Source organism: Vigna angularis, chromosome 3, assembly GCF_016808095.1.
Source record: "Vigna angularis cultivar LongXiaoDou No.4 chromosome 3, ASM1680809v1, whole genome shotgun sequence".
In the NCBI taxonomy this organism is placed as follows: Eukaryota; Viridiplantae; Streptophyta; class Magnoliopsida; order Fabales; family Fabaceae; genus Vigna; species Vigna angularis.
In genome coordinates, this window is record NC_068972.1 from 7,969,960 (window position 1) to 7,991,345 (window position 21,386).

The 21,386-nt window shown below is 30.1% G+C and overlaps 2 protein-coding genes and 1 long non-coding RNA gene across 6 annotated transcripts; all 3 read right to left on the reverse strand.

Annotated features, from left to right (window-relative positions):
- Window positions 1-218: 218 nt before the first annotated feature.
- On the reverse strand, window positions 219-4,382 carry LOC108326692 (polyadenylate-binding protein 3). Its single transcript, XM_017560307.2, has 7 exons — window positions 3,939-4,382; window positions 2,514-3,286; window positions 2,263-2,340; window positions 2,030-2,119; window positions 1,388-1,690; window positions 1,104-1,292; window positions 219-795 (listed from the first exon to the last, which is right to left on the reverse strand). Exons 1-7 carry the CDS (start codon window positions 4,189-4,191, stop codon window positions 568-570), a joined length of 1,914 nt encoding a protein of 637 aa, XP_017415796.1. The 5' UTR covers window positions 4,192-4,382; the 3' UTR covers window positions 219-567.
- A 6,011-nt stretch (window positions 4,383-10,393) lies between these two features.
- LOC108325050 (magnesium transporter MRS2-2) lies at window positions 10,394-14,860 on the reverse strand. Of its 4 annotated transcripts, none has more exons than XM_017558041.2 (11): window positions 14,263-14,856; window positions 14,143-14,172; window positions 13,416-13,557; window positions 13,165-13,286; window positions 12,704-12,778; window positions 12,389-12,613; window positions 12,247-12,291; window positions 11,391-11,435; window positions 11,278-11,307; window positions 11,061-11,180; window positions 10,407-10,797 (listed from the first exon to the last, which is right to left on the reverse strand). In XM_017558041.2, exons 1-11 carry the CDS (start codon window positions 14,503-14,505, stop codon window positions 10,711-10,713), a joined length of 1,164 nt encoding a protein of 387 aa, XP_017413530.1. In that variant the 5' UTR covers window positions 14,506-14,856; the 3' UTR covers window positions 10,407-10,710. The 4 variants fall into 4 exon arrangements, 3 of the variants coding, with proteins under 3 accessions (XP_052731554.1, XP_052731553.1, XP_017413530.1); XR_008248128.1 differs by having other exon boundaries at window positions 10,780-10,797; window positions 12,236-12,291; window positions 14,263-14,859; XM_052875594.1 differs by lacking the exon at window positions 11,061-11,180 and having other exon boundaries at window positions 10,394-10,797; window positions 12,236-12,291; window positions 14,263-14,860.
- Window positions 14,861-15,671: 811 nt separating this feature from the next.
- On the reverse strand, window positions 15,672-17,882 carry LOC108325797 (uncharacterized). Its single transcript, XR_008248071.1, has 3 exons — window positions 17,734-17,882; window positions 17,537-17,606; window positions 15,672-15,868 (listed from the first exon to the last, which is right to left on the reverse strand). It is a non-coding gene; the product is annotated as an uncharacterized LOC108325797 (long non-coding RNA).
- Between the last annotated feature and the right edge of the window lie 3,504 nt (window positions 17,883-21,386).

A 21,386-nucleotide genomic window follows, 5' to 3' on the forward strand; every position in this document is an offset into this window, starting at 1 on the left:
TACTAATATATTTATTCATCTAAATAATCTAATTAACTTTATTCTAAAAGACTGGTTTTATTCTAGAGTAAACTTAAAACCAACTTAAACCAAACTGTACAATGAGAGCTGCTGTTTGACTTTCACAATTAAGAAGATTGAGACTAACACCATCCATTACATTGCTATTGCAGAAAAAGTTAAAAACCCAAAAACCACAAACAAATAGTAATGACAAATCCATATAAACCATTGATGCTATAATTCAACCTTAGATATTCCAACAAAGAAAATTAATAACTTAAGAAATTAAATGAGTGAAGAATGTGTCTACCAAAATCCGAAATCAAATGTCTAAAAATCCAAAATTGTTTCCAAAGCTAATAAACCGATTACTCTAATGTAAACTCAGTCCTAAATAAAATAGAATGATAAAAAAGTCGAAAAATACTGAAACAATTGCTAAAAAAATCTACCAAAAGAAATCCTTCAGCCCCTCCGTATCATCATCACCCTCTATATCATCTCATAAATTAGTAATTCCGCAAAAGAATGATATCATATTGGTGAAAACTTTTGACACCTGCTTCATTCATTTACGGATAACGATCCAATCTGATCAGCAACTCCAGATTCAGGTGTAGCCTCATATAATACCTGCATAGCCTCAGACACCTTTGTCTTCAGGTCCTCAGGAGATTCGATGAGATTAATTACTTCGGACTGGTCCATTTCCAGTAGCATCCCAGTCACCTTTGCTGTGTATTGGTTTAATGTGAGACGCTCCACAAGAGGATACAGATGTTCACCCAACATCTGTTCAGGTTCAACCATTTAAACCAATGATTACACTTGCTAAACAAGTATTATTACAAATAATTATAGCTATAAATTAGATAACAGGTCAATTTCATTGTAACCTTATCCATTCAAGGCAAACAAAAGATTATTAAATCCTAAAAAATGTTCAGTGAATTATGAAATATGTTATTTTCATACATGCGTCTATAGGCAGCTCTTTAATTCAAAGTTAGTTCATGTTAAGATGAACTGAATTCCAATCCTAAATTTAATACTAGATTTAACTTGTGTGTGATTAAACTAAAGATACAGTTTATACATACCATGCGCTGATTTTCTGGAGTGGCAGACGCAAGAGCCGATGCAAGTGTAGTAGACAATGCTCCAGAACGCTGACCATCATTAGGTGCTGCATTAATTCCAGAACCATCAAAGTGCATGGGCATAGTTGGACCATTTCGACCATTAGGCAAGTATCGAAACCCTTGGTTGGAATTACGATGTATCATCATCTGCTTTGAAACATTGAATTGTTTTCAACATTGAGAATATAAATATGGATTAAAAAAACTATTTAGTTCCAAACCTAGAATTATAGAATAATCACCTGGCTCTGTTGCATTGGTTGAAGATTTCCATTTCGTCGAACTCCAGTCCTGTGTCCAGACTGAGCCTGCCTTTGAAGGGGATAAGGAGTAATGAAATTGGGGGCAAACCCAGGCCTCATTCCAGGCAAAATTTGCTGCTGGAATGAATATCCAGCAGGCTGTGGGGGCATGAAGCCAGGGTTGCCTTGACCAAAATATAATTGTTGAGGAGCAAGTCTTGGTGCCCCTGGATGATGATAAACAGGAATGCCAGCAGGCAGAGGTGTCATTCCACCCGATGTTCGGATTTGAGCAAAATGAGCCTGAACAAGGTCAATTTGTTATCATACCATCAAATTCAGGAAAAAAATGCACAGATGAGTATAAAAGGAAGAATATTTTTGAGGATACAACATGAAAATTCAAAATAAGAATGACAGCAAAACGGAGAAACTCAAATAACCCCCAAAAGATTATCCTTAATCTACAAATAAAGCACATATACATCATAAGACGCATACATCATAAAGCACAGATGAATATCTCAACAAATACGATTAAAGAAAAGCCAGTCAACTACGAGTACCATTTACTTAATAGAAAGTATTTAAGATTTATATCATACAAGAATAATTAACAATAAGATTAAAGAAAAGCATCACCTGTAAATGAGCTTTCCTCTCTTCTTTGCGCTGGGCCACAGCAACGTAAAGAGGCTTTCGTCCAATCAACTTGCCATTCATTTCATTCAACTGTATAAAACACGATAAAAAAGTCATCCATTCAATAAGAAAAAAAAAATAACAGGTAGCACCTAATAGAACTTTTTAACCACACAAAGGTAGCCCCTAATATATATGCTAGATCTTTTTATCCATACAAAATTAAGACTTACAGCTTTACTTGCTTCCTCTGGTGTAGAAAAAGCCACAAAACCAGATCCCTTGCTATGTCCATTTGAGTCGACAGTCACCTAAGATATTCAATTCAATGTAGAATCACTAAGTATTTCATACATGACCATTCACTATAATTAAAAGTTAATTGGATGCATGAGATATATTCAAATAAGGATGAACAAAAATGTAGTGATAGTTACTGCACAAATAAGACATACAATGCAAATATTTTTCATATCTTACATACCTTGCAAGATGTTATAGTCCCAAACTCAGAAAAAAGATCTTTCAATTTTTCATTACTGAAGTTGTCATCAAGATTTTTCAAATACAAATTAGCACCTTGTAATTTTTCATATCTACTTATTCTTTCCTGCTCAATTTTGGCTTTCAATTCAGCCTCTCTTTCTGCTTTCTTCTGAGCCCTCCCCACATATAAAACCTTATCATCAATGGCGGTACCATTTAGTCTTTCCACTGCAGTTGCGGCTGAATCTGGATTTTGAAAATTTACAAAACCAAAACATCTAGATTTCCCATTCATATCTTTCATGATAGTTGCACTAGTTATGGTACCGTAAGAGCCAAACAACTTACTGAGATCCTCGTCTGTGAATGCTTCAGAAAAATTTTTCACATACACATTAGTAAATTTAGGTGATCCATTTGTCCGAGCCTGACGCCGGATAAAGAGTCCAACGTAAACTTGCTTGTCATTGATCAACATGCCATTCAACTGTTTGATTGCATTCTGGGCAGAATCTTCATTATCAAACTGAACAAAACCATACCCTTTTGGCAGACCAGTATTGTTATCAGTAGCCACCTTACAAGAAAGTACAGTGCCAAAAGCAGCAAAAGTGTCATGCAATGCTTTGTTATCAATTGATGTATCCAGGTTCTTGATGAACACGTTGCCTTGTCCACTTTTCCGAATGCTTGGATCACGTTGAGAAAACATAATTCGAATTGGTTTTCCATTGACAGGAGTGAAGTTTAGAAGTTCCATAGCATTGGTTGCTGTGATAAAATGTCAAAAAGTTAGACAACCACAGGATCAAAAGTGCAAAATAAGAAAGAAAAAATAACAGCACAGGCAAACCATCAACAGCCAGCCAATGTTCTCACACAGTTACAGCTATTCTATCAGTTGCTCTAATGATATGAATCTTCTATCCTATAAAAGATCGACTCCCCAAAGACATCGACTTTCCTTCCGGTTGTAGTGTATAAATTATTTTTTTAATGATAAAAAGATCCAACATTAATTTTCTTTTATATTACACACACAAATACAAACATATTACACATTACTACCACACCCAATAGTCTCAAATAGCTTACTACACCAATCGTTTCACATAGAATTCACGATAAGGCATACAATACCTCATAACACATTAATATTAAATTGCACTTTACCTAAACTGCTACTGAGATGGAAACTATGGATTTGATAAGAACGCATATTAGATATTAAATGATTTACATTTTTAAACTTTCTGAATATATACATTATTAAATTCAAGGCAAACAAATCAATTCCCCTCAACACCGATCATTATACATAATAAAAACATGATCATAATAAAAACATCTAAACATAGAAGGAATTCACATATTACACGAAAAATCATGAAAAAAATAAAATAAAAGTTTAGAATAAACCAACCGTCCTGAGCGTTAGAAAAATTGACATAAGCGTAACCAAGAGAGGATCGCTTGCTCTGATCCCTGCAAACCCTAATTGAAACAATCTGAGCAACTTGACTGAAAAGATCATAAAGTTGCTCCTCGTTTACATTTCCGTCGAGATCGCCCACATACAGCGAGGCATTTGAAAATGGTCCTCCGCCCAATGCAGTTACGGGAGCCGCTGTTGCAGTCACAGATTGAGTCATCGGTGAAGAAACCGCTGCTGCCATTCACTATTCTTTCACACAAAGAATAACTGATACTCAATGGAAACGAAACAAAAATAAGGAATAACAACTGTTGAAATGAAAATATATAAGAAAAAAATAATATAAATCAATCCTAGTTGTTATAATATGGAGATATCATTCTCCTTTTGGATTCTTTTTCTTCTCTCCTGAAAATAGAGAACTGAGGAAGAGAAAGAAGTTAGGAAGGAAGATTTGGCTTTTATAGAACGTTACACACCTGTTTCTTCTGTTTTGCATAGTAATTTAAAATCAAGTTTGGGAATTTTGTATAAATTATATTTATTAGTTAAGATGAAGAAATTATTGTTTCTTTCATTTTTTTTAAAAATTTATCTATTAATCATTTTTTAAAAGTTAAATAATTATTTAAGATATAAAAAGTTATTTTTTAAAATTATTATTATTATTAATTCTTAATTGTCCTAAAATATATATAAATATTAAATAATTAATTACGTTAAATAGATAGTAAAATAAAATTATAAATTAAGGATATCTTTGATGTTATATCGAATATTTTCCACTGATTTTGTATTTTTATGATTTCATTTTAAAATATAAGAAATAAGGCATTAAAACAATATCCTATATTTAAGAATGTGACATTAATATTAATTTTATGTAACACTAACACAAAATCATAATCATAGAGTTTTTGCTATTATAACCGTCTAACGAACAAAATCAAATTACAATTTATATAATTTTAAAAATCATCCTCTCTTCTAAAAAAATCTTCAAACTTATGTTACATGTCAATTGCATATAATTTATAGTGAGAAAATATGGGTTGTTGCAAAAAGATTTTATGAAGATTATCTTTTATTTTTATTAATTGTGATTACATTTCATTATGTTTGTATGCTTTTATGGAGATTATTTCTTATATTAGAACTATGATACTCACTTTTATCTCTTGTAATCATTGACAAAAGTAGAACATATAAGTAATATGAAATGGTTTCACATTATTTATAATTTTGATTTCTAAATTTTCTTTTCACAGATTTGATTATTATTAACGTTGTTCAAATTATATTAAATCATCATCAAATTATATTTTTGTGATAATAAATTTACATAATATCTCTTCCAAACATCGAATATTGTATTTATTATAAAGTTTATTAAATAACTTTATTAGGTAATTTATATTGTATGTAAGCTGATAATGGGTAAAAAAAATTTTCCAGTTTTTATTCTAATGCAACAATCTGTTTTGTTCATTTATTGAAAAAATGTTTTAAAAAATATATTTCTTTGTATTAATATAAATTAAGTTTCTAAATTTTAAGATGCGTATGATCCTCAAATACAGATGTATTTAAAATAAAAAATAAATAATTAAGTTGAAATAAAATCATAAATTTAATTATCAAAACTGTATAAAATGAAATTGAAGACTAAAAAATACACAATTAAAATTAAAAAAAAAAGACATTATCCATGGTAAACTACAGGTACTAAAATTAAAATTAATGAAAAGATTAAAATTTTGTTAAGAACCAAAGTATATTTCACAAACATAATTAAAAAAAATGATAAAAGTTTTAAAAGATTGAACTTGATTTCTAATTCGTGAAATTAAAATAGTAAAACATACAATAAATTAATTTTTATCATCTATTTACTAGTAAAAATGCATGTATCACTTTTGTCATCAACTATTTTAATTATAATTAAAATAATTTTTTTTTATTAAATTTACAAAAAATATATTTTCATAAAATAATTATAAAAAAACAGTGACAAAATATAAATGATAAAATAATTGATAAGATAGTTTATATCATAAAACCAAAATAGATAATGAAATATGTAAAAAGAAAAACAATCACTTAAATGTACACTAATTTGTGTATGATTGTTTTTCAGTTGGTACATTTTAGTAGACTAAAATATCATCGTATATTATAGATTTTAAATTTTAATCGTATATTATAGATTCTAAGTTTTAAGGTCAATGGTATTTGAATAATTTTCATTCACAAAAAAAACAAGAAACTATCAAACCCTTACTCACCTCTTTCATTTCTTTTAACCATTTTTCTTTCATCCTTACAAAAAATAATTTTATAATGAGTTTTCATTTTATAATTTTTGTTTGCTTATTGACATGAAGGAATTGGTAATTGACCTAGAAAAAAAATCAGAAATACTCGTTGTTAAACAATTTGTTACAAAAAATGATTTTATAATGAGTTTTCATTTTATAATTTGTCTTATATAATTTTATCTAATTTTCACAAGCATAATGACATCAAAGTAACTCTTTCAAAATTGGTTGTAACCCGTGAGCCAACCCTTTGGCTCATCACGGTTTTAAATCGAGTTGGATTTGAAAAAAATGTAATTTTTTTATGTGGGCTAGTTTCCAACCCGACTCACCCGGGTTGAACCCGTGGTGAGCTGGGTTGGCTCACCAACCCACATAATTTAATTTAATTATTTAGTATTTTGTGTTTCAATATTATCAGTTAGCATTTTTTTATTATATTATAGATGAGGATAAAAATATGTTTTAAGAGAGAAAAATATTATAGATTTTGTTTGCCTTTTCTGCTTGTTTTTGGATTACGCTTAGATTGTATGATATATATTTTTTTATTTTGAATTGTCTTTGGAATTGAACATCATTTTAGAATGAAATTTATTTAGATTTGAGTTAAAAAAATTGTAATTTTTTATTTATTTTAAAAACAACTTATAATTAAGTAAGCAAGTGAGTCAACTCGTTTAACACACCAACCTGTGGTGGGTCGAGCGGAGTTCAAATTTTTTTGGCTTGCTAATAAATGAGTCGGGTTGGGTTGGCTCACTGAGTGACCAACCTGTGGTGGCACTAGTGTAGAAAAGGCCTTTAACGTCACCATTTAGACATCCGACCCTCGAATATCCAACGTAAAAAATGACCGGTGACATTTCTGTAAATAAAACAACCATATAGACGTCTATTCTTGAGGGAACAGACGTCTAAAGTCATATAGACGTCTGTTCTGGAGGGAACATACGTCTAAAGCCATATAGACGTGTGATGTGGGGAAGAGACTTCTATATACTCATTTTTTAAATCTAAAAAGTCAAATTTTGACTCCATTTAGACGTCAGATCCCGTCAATCCGACTTCTACAGTCATATAGACATCCGATGTGGAAGGAATCGACTTCTATATACTCATTTTTTAAATTTAAAAAGTCATTTTTTAACTCCATTTAGACGTCTGGTCCCGCCAATCTGACTTCTACAGCCACATAGACGTCCGATTTGGGGGCAATTGACTTCTATATACTCATTTTTGAAATCTAAAAAGTCATTTTTTTAACTCCATTTAGACGTTCGATCCCGCCAATCCGACTTCTACAGCTATATAGACGTCCGATGTGGGGGGAACCAACTTCTGTATGCTCATTTTTAAATCTAAAAAGTCATTTTTTAACTCCATTTAGACGTCCGATCTCGCCAATCCGACTTCTACAGCCATATAGACATTCGTTGTGGGGGAACCGACTTCTATATACTCACTTTTGAAATCTAAAAAGTCGCTTTTTAACTCCGTTTAGACGTCTGATCTATAGTGTCAAACGTCTATATAGACGTCTGACCTATATGGATTGGACGTCTATATAGACGTCTGACCTATTGGGTCAGACGTCTCATTAATGTCACCCATATAGACGCCGGACATAGATCAAACGTTAAAAGCCCAAAATAACAGACGTCTAAAGTTCTTTCTGCACTAGTGTGGGTCGGGTCGGGTTACTCGTTTTGATAACTCTACATCAAAGGAATTAGTAATTAACCTGAAAAAAAAATCAGAAATACTCATTATTAAACCATTTCTTACAAAAAATGATTTTATAATCAATTTTCATTTTATAATTTTTGTCTTATCTAATTTTCACAAGCATAATGACATCCGGAGAAATTGGTAATTGGCCTAGAGAGTATTTTTAGAGATGATAATTCAATATTTGTAGATGATGAAATTAGAGAGATTAGTAAAGATGATGAAATTGAAGAGATCATGAATGAACCTTTGCGTGAAGGTGAATATGTCAATGACTCAACTCTTTACAAAGACAAATTGTTTAACCGTGAGTTTTTCTGATTGATTTTTTCACTTGGGACTACCGTAGGGATGATAGAAAAAATGTTAGAGTGAGAGAGATAAAAGAGAAAGGATGGAGAGAAATAAGGGAGGTAAGTAAGGGTTTAGGGTTTCTTGTTTTTTCTTTTAGTTTTGAGAATAAAATTATTCAAATACTGACCTTAAAACTTATAATCCATAATATATGAAATTATTTTTGTCTACTAAAACCTGATACATATTGCTAAAATATACCAACTTAAAAACAGGTACGTAGTTAGCAAACCCATATATATATATATATATATATATATATATATATATATATATATATATATATATATATATATATATATTATAAATATTTAAAATAAAATTACAAAAAGAAATATGATATAAATTAAAATTTAATTTAATAAAATATAAATTAATTTTAATTTTAATTAAACTTAATTTAATAAAATATAAATTAAATTTTAAAATTTATCGAAGATAAAAAAAATTTTGAAATCGTATTACTTGCGTTATTAATAATTATGTATATGATGTATATGTTTAAACGAACAAAAAATAATATAAATCAATCGTATTTGTTATCATTCTCCTTATGTATTATTTTTCTTCTCTCCTGAAAATAGTGAACTGAAAAAAGAAAAGTTGGAAAGGAAGATTTGACTTTTATATGACGTTACACCTGTTTCTTCTGTTTTGCATAGTTATTTAACATCAAGTTTAGGAATTTTGTATAAATTATATTTATTAATTAAGATGAAGAAATTATTGCTTGTTTCATATATTTTTTAAAACTTTATCTATTAATCATTTCTTAAATTTAAATAGTTATTTAAGATATAAAAAGTTACTTTTTAATACTTTTTTTTATGAATTTAAATCATTTTTAATAAAAAATATTTAAATAGTAGAAAAGTGTACAAATTACTTATTTGTATCATTATTTTAATTAAATAAAAATTACTTTATAATTTAATAAATTTTTTATACAATAAAAAATTGATATACATGCATTTTTTCTAGTTATATATAATAATATAATAATGATAGATAATAATACATAGAGATAAAAGAGTAGATAATAGGAAAAAAATTATAATAACAACAATTTAGAAATAAAATAATTAAATAAGTTAGTTGTTATTATTATTATAATAAGATAATAAATTAATTCATTTAATTATTGCAAAAATAAAACTTGAACAGATGCAAGATTGTATAATTATAATAATAATATTTTTGTAATTTTAAATAACAATTTTAATTTTATTTCAACATCTTTTTTACTATTTATATTTAATTTTATAATCCATTTATCCTTAAATGTAAAATAGTAATTATCTAATTTTATTAATTAAAATATTTTTTAACTTATTATACTCCTATTCACGCAAACTTTTATAAACTTTTTTTAAAATTATTTCATTTATCTCTTGAAATTTCTTAATCCAAATAATACCACAATCTCCTTTTTGTCCCTTCAAATCTATTTATTCGATCTCGTTCAAAAATTTTTCTAATTCAAAGGTAGAATTAATTATTCCAAACCAAATCCGAAATCATGTAACTTTGTATAATAATTATCTTAAAAAGTTGTTTCCTAATTGATTGAGATTATGAGAAAATTCATTGAGAATGTATTAAAATTAAAATGCATTCATTATCCTACCATATTCGTTTTCAATGTTGAACTCAGACATTAGAATCCACTTACAAATAGTAATAGTACCATGACACACTTTTACATTCATTTAACACAGACTATAAAGATAAAATGATCCTAAAAGTGTAAACTTTTGTATTGTCTCAAGAAAGAGAGAATAAAAAGTAAATAAAGATAATGTCAAATGAATGTAAAATATTTAGATGTGTTAATAAATCTTTACTCGTACACAAAACATTTGATGTCAGAACTTGTTCTCCAACTTCGTTTCCAGCTGTACCCAGACCAGTTCGAACATGATTTCTTAGTATTTCTTTGACTAAAATTGGAAATCCAAAGAAAATACAACAACAACTCCTAATGAAACCTTTGAAATGGTTTGGTTTTGGAGTTTGAGATCACTTTGTCATCCTTATTTACATAAGAGTTTGAAGGGAACCGAAACAAGATAAAATCATGCACTAATTAGTATATTCCACTTAATTGTAATTTAATCAAGTATCAAGAGTTTAAGCTTATTCAGAAGGAGGAATCAAATGTGACTGCGTAAACAGTATTTACAATGTGTTATGATAAGACTGAATCAGATAACAAAATAACTGATCCAAAGGCTAACACCCTCATTGGTACTAAGGCGTACCCATAACTCATCCATATGTTGAACTAACTAACAAAATGCTACACAACATAATTATTAGATTATTATATACAGGAGTCATGCCCCTTCCAAGTATTTTCACGATCCAACTAATCCCTTATTGCGAGCATAGGCTGTAATTATGACAAACATCACAGCAGAAAGTACTCCTGAGACAATAACTACCTGCAACAAACCATAATCGTTTTTATTCCTTAATCACACATCAACTCCAAAATGTTACATGCTCTTAAAAAGAAATAGGTATCTGATAGCAAACTCCACAAGTATTCACTAACATATACTTCCTTGCTTTTTTAACATGTATTTTAAGATAACCTTGATTGCAACTTGCTAATAAATTCTTTTTCTAAGAAAACAAATAGCTGCAATTTAGCAAATTCCATATTATATATAGGCACATGTTCAATGAGTAATCATTTGCATACCCATTTGAACATGTAATCATGGTTGTCGTTCCAAGTGTATGGGATATTCATGCCAAATATAGCAGTCACCAAAGAGTAGAAAGATAGGCAAACAGTTCCAGAACTAAGAAAGAGTTCTAACTGCATAAGAGTTGAAGACCATTTAGCAATTTCACTAAAAAAAACATAACAGAATACTGGCAGATATTTCATGCAAGTGCAGAAATACGGAAAGCACCTGAATGAGCTGATTACGATGGTTGTCAAGCTGCCAAATGGAAAATTTTCATTTGAATTTTCGTGTCATTAAACATATACTCAGATATCTTCAGTAAATTGATAGCTACTTACTTGAATATTAATATAATCTTCAGTATCATCAATGTACTCTCGCAGCTTTAAATGAAAAAAGAGAAGAAATAGTTAGGTAAAAGTAAAGCTATCCTAAACAGCACATTCAGAGTTTGAGTAAAATTAGACAAGTAAATAACACAGGCTTTTAAAGAGACCAAACAAATATGAAAACAGTAAACTAGTTTTCAGTCCGGTTTTAGAAAAGTCTAATCTAATTCGCTTAGAGTCTCTTAAATCATCACCCCACAAAATTCAGGAATCTTGACAACGTGAACTAGACATAGAATCAGAATTATCATAATATTTAATTTCAAAGGCAAAACTGGTACAGCAAAGACCCAAGTATGGTCTACTTAAACCAAAAGGAAAAATAGCACAAATCACTCAATCTCACTCAAGAAGTAATCCAACAAAGACTACATCTCACAAGTTCTTAAAACTAATGTGGAGAATTTTAAAAAGTTGCACAAAATACTTCCAAATCAAGATTTTGAATATAAACCACAAAGTTCAACTTTAAAACAGCAGCAGATGGAAGAAGGAAGAGAGCAAAATGAAAATCCGTTTTGTTAATGAAAAATTTCCCAAACTGTTGTATTTGCCAAACATTAACAAGCTTACTAGTATGGAACTAAAAGTCTCTACCCAAAGGGCAAGGCCATGAGTTAACTGTCTAATAATTAGAAGACTAAACAAATAATGGGTTATAAATTAATAAGAAACAATTTTTTTTTTATATATTTACAAAGAAACAATCTTCCCAAACACTTTCTATCTAACATGTATCCGCTATGTCTGAAATTTAACATTTACGGCTCCTTACTGCACATGTTTACACATACGTGATACTTACTGTGGTTAATTTGTTCAACGTATGATCAATTTCACTAAAATAAGCCTGCAAAATGGATAAACACCATTAATAACAACTTTTCCTCATTAAAATAATGGAATATTTTTTCCTACTATTCTTTAAAGCAAGTACAGTTTATAACCTCAAGTAACATTTCAAGCTCTTCCACATCATTTTCATCTAAACGAACTGTTGCTAGACTTGCTCTACTTGCCCTAGATATCCTTGATCCTAAGGTGGGGGAGGAAGCAAACCAATTTGAAGCACCTATTCCACTGACTGGTGATGATGAACCAGCTTTTCTTGACAGGTATAGGTCAGCCATATCATCATCATCATCCAGCAATTGTTCCAGCTCATCTCTGACCTGTTCCAGATATCAAGAATTGGTGATGGAAGAGGAAAAAGGGATGTAAGTGAAATTTTTTCAAAGGCTTAACAGAAAAACTTGACTTACCTTTTGTACTCTAGCCGTCAGCCTTGTCATTGCGCTCTTCAGTTTACGAACTCTGTCCAAATTACGACTACTAATCTGCAGATTACAATAATCTAAGGTTCATGACAAAACCAAAAAAGTCAAGAAATAAAAGGGAGATAGGGAAGTAGAGTATCCACATTTCAAGTCAGACAGAAAAAGAAAATCATTTAAAAATCAGGCATAACTAGAAAAAACACCTCAGCATGATAAGTTATAACAAATGAAAAGGATAGTAACTAAAATGAAGGAAATAAATTTTCCCTTAGCCACTTTCAAGCAGCTTCATAATGTGTTAGCTTATGTTATATATAATGCATCAAGAAATAGACTTTAAACTTAACTCAATCTTAGAAAACCAGTTCTTAAGGTGAAGATTGTCTTTTCCAATATAATGAAAGGATACGTAAACATGAAGAGAAAGAATTAAATGATATATATACCTTGGAGGTAAGTTCATCTAGTGCAGGATAAGCAGCCATCTCCAATTCTGTTGTACGTGCAGCAAGAAAACTGCAAATGGCTTCTAAAGCAACTTCCAGGGCCCGGAATTCAAAGGGTGACTCTACATTGCATAATTTAGATCACTCAGATAACAAGGGCAAGAGATAATGCAAATAAAAAGACATTTATAAGAATAGATGCAATCATTGAGTTTACTGATTACTTATGGTTCACCATTAGTATAGCATACCATCATCTTCAGCTGCTTCAGCATCATTTTGGCCACCAAGATACTCTTTACCTTGAAGACCGGCACTTGATTGAGGCAACCGCCTTTGCAATTCCTCGACAACAGGGATCACATTTTCATCTGTTGGATCTCTCAACAATACCTATACCATAATTTAGATACAATCAAGAATTCAGGATGCGGAAGCAATGCCATTGCAATTTCTAGAAACAATTAAGCACTCTACGAAGGACCAAAGGTTTGATACAGGAATTCACAAATATGAAAACCACGTTAGAGAGATAGTTAATGAACCTATTGAGGCTGCTTCTGCAATATTCTACTTATATGAGAAAATGTCCTATGCTGAGATATTCTTGTAGAAGCCATGTAAGGTATATTCTTTCGCAAGTCATTTAAGGTATATTCTTGTACAAGAGCCACTACGTTAAGCACGGAAAAAGAAGCCAACAAGTAGTTTATTGTCTTCCTACCCATTTTATTCAATGAACTTGACAATAAAAAAAAAATTCAATCCATCCTCAGATTAGCCATGACATTAAATACAAGAACGGGATAAAATGCTCAGAGAACAAACCCCCTCTATCATCCCTCCTATTCTCTTATCTCAATCAGTCAAATGTCAAATGTTAAATCTTGTTCCCAAAACCAGTTTCATGTTCTAATTCATGTTCTCTATTTCCGCCCTCGAGAGATAAAAGTATTGAAGGATAGAAAGTTGACTAACCTCTTCAGCGGTGATAATTGCCTTGATATGCTAAAACACAGAATCAGAAAAAACAAAAAACAAAATTAGAAACAAATTGTAACAAAACATTAAACAATCAAAACTAAGTATATGGCGGACCTCCAAGTTAAGAACAATGGCCTTCTCACGACCGAGAATGGTGGAAGGGTAAGAAAGCAAGGGATCAAGGATTCTGAGATCACGCGCATGAATCTGAACCCGATGCATGATTGCATATTTGTCCGCGTCGAGCAATGAACCCTGCCCTGTAGCATCAAACGTAATCCAACTTCTCGACGACTGTGTCTTCTTCTTCACAACCGCCTGCGGATCCGCAGGGACGACGCTCCCATCCCGCGCCATCCCTTACCCGTTCCCACCTCCAACTCCAATCACATGCCCCGATACCAGACTCAATTCAATTCAACAATACCCACCCATGACACCACAATCAAATTTTCTCACACCCCTCTTGCACATTTGATCAACACGCCAACTCTCATTTTTTGTTTTTTCAAAACCACTCTGAAGAATCAGATTCCCAGAAGAAACAAATATAAGATACCACAAAAAAGGAACTTTTGCCTTTTTTTTCCTTCTGGAAAGATGAAACAGACAAAACTATGTTTGTTAGTTAATTTGTATTAATTTGCGTCTGTCTTTAATGTTGTGTGGTTTATACGAGGAGGAGGCGTGAAAAGGCATGAAATACGGGTGAAGAAATAACTGAAATAAGCTGAGAGGAGAATTGAAGCACTTAAAAAAACAAACAGCTCCGTTTATATAGAATGTGGTGAGGGCCCACGCTGATGAGGTGACATCAGGGAAAATGTTGTAGAGACATTCCTCTTGGAATATTGTTAAAAAAATAATCCTCTTACTTTAATTAAAATTAATATTAAAATGATTTCATTTATAATGTTATGTTTTAAAAGAATTTATATAAACCTACAAAATTATTTCAAAAATGTTTTAATTCAAAATTAATTTTGAATTAAGAATCAATTTTTCAATATATTAATGTTAATATGTAAATATTTAAAAATCATATTAACTAATATGTCAAAATAAACTAAACAATATTAGCCTTGTTTCCACATTTGAATTGTATTTTTATTTCATTTTAAACTTTAATAATAAAAATTAGAAAAAATACGTGGTTCAATATTCAGAATTTTTCATTTTACTATTTCTTATAATAAAAATATTGTAACATAACGGAAATAATAATGCAAACGTTGTATTCTTTAAAATAAATTTTCTAAGTAAAATAACTACAGAAAAATAAAAGTTTAAATAAATTATTAAAAGTATTTATTATGAATTATAAATAAAACATTTGTTAAAAGTGGATTTCTGGACACTTGAATGTAAAAGTTCATTATCTATATTAAATATTAGTGAAAAACATATGTATCCATTTTTCTTTTACTATAACTTAACTTTTAATTATTGAAATAAAGTATACTAATAAATTATAAAATAATTTTTGTAATATCCCAGAAGCATATAATATAGTAAGTCCACAATATAATAAAAGAGAACAATGAGAGTAGACTCTAAATAAAGTCGATAAGCTTACAGCCATCCCAAATATGGTTGGAATTTAAAACTTTAACATACTAGGATATTTCAAAATATAGGAAGTAACTAAGAAAGTCCTATGAAGACTAAGTAGCGGCATCATCTTCCTCCAAGGCTTGCTCCAGAGGCACCTCATCCATCTCTGCTTACATCCAAGTAGATGATTATTGCAAAGAAAGTACACCCAAGCAAACACAAATACACAAGCAAGGGTGAACTAGATATAAAAAATCATGTTATACCAATCACACACAATATGCAATTAAAGGCAGATATAATAGACCACGCAACATAACTTCTTACACTTTACACTTGACTCGTCCGGACTAGAATGATTGTCGAGCTATGGCGGGTTATGCACTCGTGGTGGCCTCTACTGCTTTGCAAAGTCATTGTCAATGAGTTTCACCCTACCACACTCACGACATTAGTTTGTTATCACTCACCTTGGGCCATACTGGAAGCACCCAAGACTAGGACATCCTGCTACTCCTCACCACATGGATCAATCCTCTCTACTTGAGAATGAAAGACCATTGGAGCGTCAAGAAAACCCCCAAAACTGAGCTACCATGCAATCATTCCAAACACAGAACACACCACCATGAATCCTCACCTTGAGGCCATGGAATTACGTCCATTACACATAGGGCACCACCATGTGACCTCCCTTGAGATCCATGGAATTACGTCCATTACACATGCTTGTTACATTCAACCACCAAACATGTCTCATACATTCACATACTTTCAGTATAATAACATTACCACGATCATACTATGCATCTCAATCATCCCACACACTTAATTCAACCCAAAACAAGAGCAAAAGAGACTGAAACCAAACACTATGAGCTTTGGCCGAACGCTTAGGGCCTTGACCGAACAACTAGAGCCTTGGCCGAACGTTATCAAGACCACCACTAAGACTGAACGTTACCAAGACCACCACTAACCGAACGTTACCAAGACCACCCACTAAGACCGAACGTTACCAAGACCACCCACTAAGACCGAACTTTACCAAGACCACCCACTAAGACCGAACGTTACCAAGACCGAGCACCATCAAGACCGAACGCTACCTATGACCGAGTGCTACCTGAGATCGAGCACCATCAAGATCGAACGCTACTTATGACCGAGCGCTACCTGAGACCGAGCACCATCAAGACCGAACGCTCAACTGCAACGTTCTGCATAATTCTGCAGAATCATGACAGAACTTCCCTTGACCATTTCTAACCATTTTTATCAACTTCTAACACCCTTAATTCTTGTTTTAGACTTAATTAAACTTATCCAAATGATTCTAAACATTTCTACTGCCATTTTAAAGTGATTAAAGTTCAATTTTAACTCTAAAACACTAATTTCAACAACTTATGGACCCAAATCTGATTCTACTACTTGGCACATGTTTTAGACCACTTTTATACTTCTAACAAGTCACAATGGACTTGCTTAGGCTGCCCCAACAATCCAAGAACGCTGCATCCCTCATTTACTCAAAATCACTACCTCACTTCCTCTCAAAATGACCTAAAAACTACTAAAACCCCAAATTTTCTACCCAATTAAAGTATACCAGATTTTCACACTTAAATCACTTCCAATTGGTCAATTATAACAATTTAAACCCATCCAAATCAATTCCAAAAAGCTCAACACCATGGATTTCACATATCAACGCATACAATACAACATACTCAAAACGCAAAAACTCAACTCCAAACAGCGCACAAAGTCAAAATCCAATATACATACACTTCATGTAAGAAATTTAAAGAAGTATTCTAGCTCCCCTTACCTTAGGGTTTCATAGCTAAGCTCACAACTTGATTCAAGAGTGCCCAACTCAAAGAGAACCCAATCAAACCCTACAAACCACCCAATGGGTGATGGAACAACTCTTTAGAACTAAGTTTGACAAAAATATGAAGGAAAAGGCTTTTAGGCACATGCCCTAAGTTCCCAAAAGAGGAGGAAAAAGGGAAAACGACTTACCCGTTGAAGAACGAGAATCTAATCGGATGGTTGCGAAGCTCTCAACTCCGTGAACGAAAGAACATCACCTATTTATCAATGCAAAAGTTGAAATTTGTGTAAGGGTAGAAAGAAGGTAAAGTAGGAAAAATAAGAGTTCTAGAGAGAAGAGAAAGTTGGCTACTGAATTCAAATTTTTGAAAGGTTCTATCTAAGGTCATAATGTCCTTAGTTTCATGGGCCAGGTTGTCTCAACATAAGGCCCAACTGCCCTATATTCTTAGGCCCTTACAGTTTTTATAATTATAAAAATAAATAACTTTTATAATTTTATTATAAGTTTTTTTTGTGTAAACAATTTTTTAATTATGAGTAATTATTTAAATTCAAAATAATAATATTTAAAAAATAAAAGTAAAAAATGTTTTTTAATAATTATTTAAATTAAAAAACAGTTACTAAAAAAGTAAAATTATAAGTAAATTGTGTAAAACAAATGAATATCAATATTGATAAATCAGTTTTAGAAAAAATGTAAGCAAATCTTATTATATGATATGTTCCAATAATTATTAGTTAATAGTATAAAAAGTCTGTAAGATGGCAGCATGTAACAATCCAGAGAGTATCCGAATTTCCAGAGTTTCTAGTAATGGCGGCTCTCGCAAAGACCTACAAGATGGAGGTGGTGGAGTGATAAGAAACTAATCTTTTTCAAAAAGTTGAGGATGGGTAAAAAGATACCACCACAGAAGATAAACTTAACCATCGTCCATGTTTATAATTATTATTATCATATTGACCTTTATAATTATTATTATTAATCGTCAAATAATTTTGGCTATAAAAAAAATATTGTAAAGTATTATTATTCTTTGGATTATTATTCTTTTGTACAGTATCTGTAGGGATGCAAAAGATTGATAGAACCCTTTGGTTGGTGATGACAAGACCAACCAATTTTCGAAAACCAATAACCAAGAAAAGTTCAGGGAACGTATAGAATCAAAGAAAGATGAATGATAAAAAGTATGACAAGACAGAAAGCAATGACACATGGGTATAGGAAGGCCTTTTCCACAACAGAGAATCAAGCCTCAAAGCCATCCAATGAAAATGAATACTCAACATTAGTTCAGTAGAAACTTCATTGGAGGATCAATATGCACTGATCGTGCCTTGTTCATGTGTCTTTTTATTTTCCTGTTAAGAATTGAGAAATTCTGGAAGGAGTTGGATCATTTACAAAGGGCATTTCTTATTGCATGAACGGTAGAATGACCATATGGTCAACAGCAAATTGATGATCGGAAATTAAGATTTTTCATGATTTGCAGACACATTTAAATTGCATAGAGATCTCACTGGAACCCTTGTCTACATCTAATCCAACTTCTCTCCATTTCAATATTTCTTTTAACCTAAACTCCACCTTTGTAGGTTCAATTCGTTTTTTTTGTAATCTATAGGAGTTTATGAATTAATCAGTTATTATTTTATAGAAGTATCAATTTATTTCAAATTTTAATTTTGTTATGGGAGTAATGTTTTTCTTTTCTTTTTGGTATATATATCATATTCCTTTAGTTTAACTTAAAATTTAATATTATCCAACAAAACAAATTCCCACAAATATTTAAAACATTAACCACTCCAATTTTATACATTATTGTTCTAACTCATTTATGTGAAAGGCTACTTGTCCCAGGAAAGAAAAAACATGATTCAGAGTAGAGACAATTATAGAAATGTTGAATCTGATGTGAAAATCGTCAATATATTGGACAGTATCTATAGGCAATTTTCTTTATTTCTTTTCAAAAACTTTCCTACCAGTATAGCTGTTAATTTCTAACTCGCCATAAGTTATTATATAAATCCCAAGTTAGACCTTCATTAATCACTATTGTCGTTGTCCATCAGAAAAAGAAAAGCTGATAAGTAAATATCTTATTGAGGTGAAGTGACTATCAAGTTAAGGCTTCTCTAGTTTAGGTGAGATGGTTGTCATGTCAAGATATTTAAGGAGGGACTTGACAATGAATATAACCATTGGTCTGGACTATGGGCAAAAATAACTGATCTGTACTGTATTATAGTTAACTATACTATATTATACTTAAAAAAACTGATCCACTTTTACTAAAAGTTCAGTGTACTATTTTATGGTTTAGTTTTTAAAAACTGAACTTAGTTCAGTTCAGTTAACTGTGAAAACTGTATCTACTCTTTTCTCTTCTTTAGTTCCCGTTCAATTGTTCCATCTTGTTAAGAAAATCTTATTTAATAATAAAATACTAATAAAAGAAACCGTTATAATAAAAAATTAATAATGAATTTTTTAAGACAATTTTTTTATCACAAATTTTTATATTTTTTCATCGGTAAACATATATTACTTTTCAAATAATATTATTTTAAGTAATAAAAGTAAAATATATTTTTTTAAATTTAATTTTATTAAATGATTAAGTAATATAAATCATAAAAAAAAGACTATATAAAAAAATAATACTTTAAATATATTATATTCTTTAACATATTATTAAATATTTAAAAATAAGTTAAAAAAACTTTTAATGATATTAAAATGTGTGTAAGCGCACACACTAAAATAACTATTTATTTTAAAAATCAACTTACTTTAAAATAAATATTAATATTATTATTTTTAAATGATAGTATTTTACATATAAAACTAAAATATATTTTTTAACGTTAAATTTTATTAAATGAATATATAATGAAATATCATAAAAAAATAGTAATGTAGCAAAAATAATTAATATTATAGAAATATCAAATGACAACAAAATTAACAAACGTTTATTAAGAGTAATTTTTCTAGTATCATCTTTTATTATATTATAATAATTAATAAATATTAGTTTAATTTTTACATAATAAAATATAAATAATAAATAATTGATTAATAAAATAATTTTACGAAGGAACAAAATAAATATAAATAAAAAATTATGTTAAAATAAAATAAGTAGATAAAAAGATAAAATAAATTATATATACATATAAAACAAAAAAAAATAAATAATTAAAAAAATTAATATAAAAGTAAAATAATATTCATGACAAAATAAATATAAATAAAAAAATAAATAATAAAATAATTTCCATACATATATAATAATAAAAGAAATATAAATAAAATAGAAAATAATAATATCAAATAATTAAAAAGTTAATTTGTAAGACACTTATGAATAAAATAAAATAAATATTAAAATAAATTTTAATTAAAGATAACATGTATTGTTATACTATTCAGTTTAAAAATTAGTACAATTCAGTTTAAAAACTAGTACAATTCAGTTTAAAATTAGTATAGTTAACAGTTCAGTTTAGTTTATATTGTACTTTAGTACAATTTAGTATAGTTCAGTTCAGTCCAGTTTAATAAAATAAAAAACAGTTCAGTTTGTCTGAACTGTTTTACAGCTCAGTTCAGTTTATACAAATTAGTTTTTAGTTCAGTACAGATTTTAGTAGTACAGTGCAGTTCAGTTTAATTTGTCCACCCCTAGTCTGGACAATAAATCGACATCTATTAAGAAATGACCTATTGATCCATATAGTCATCTGAACAAAGATAATTTCATACACCACACATGACTGCACAGTTACAGTCTAAATTAAAGATATGGATACTCCTGCAA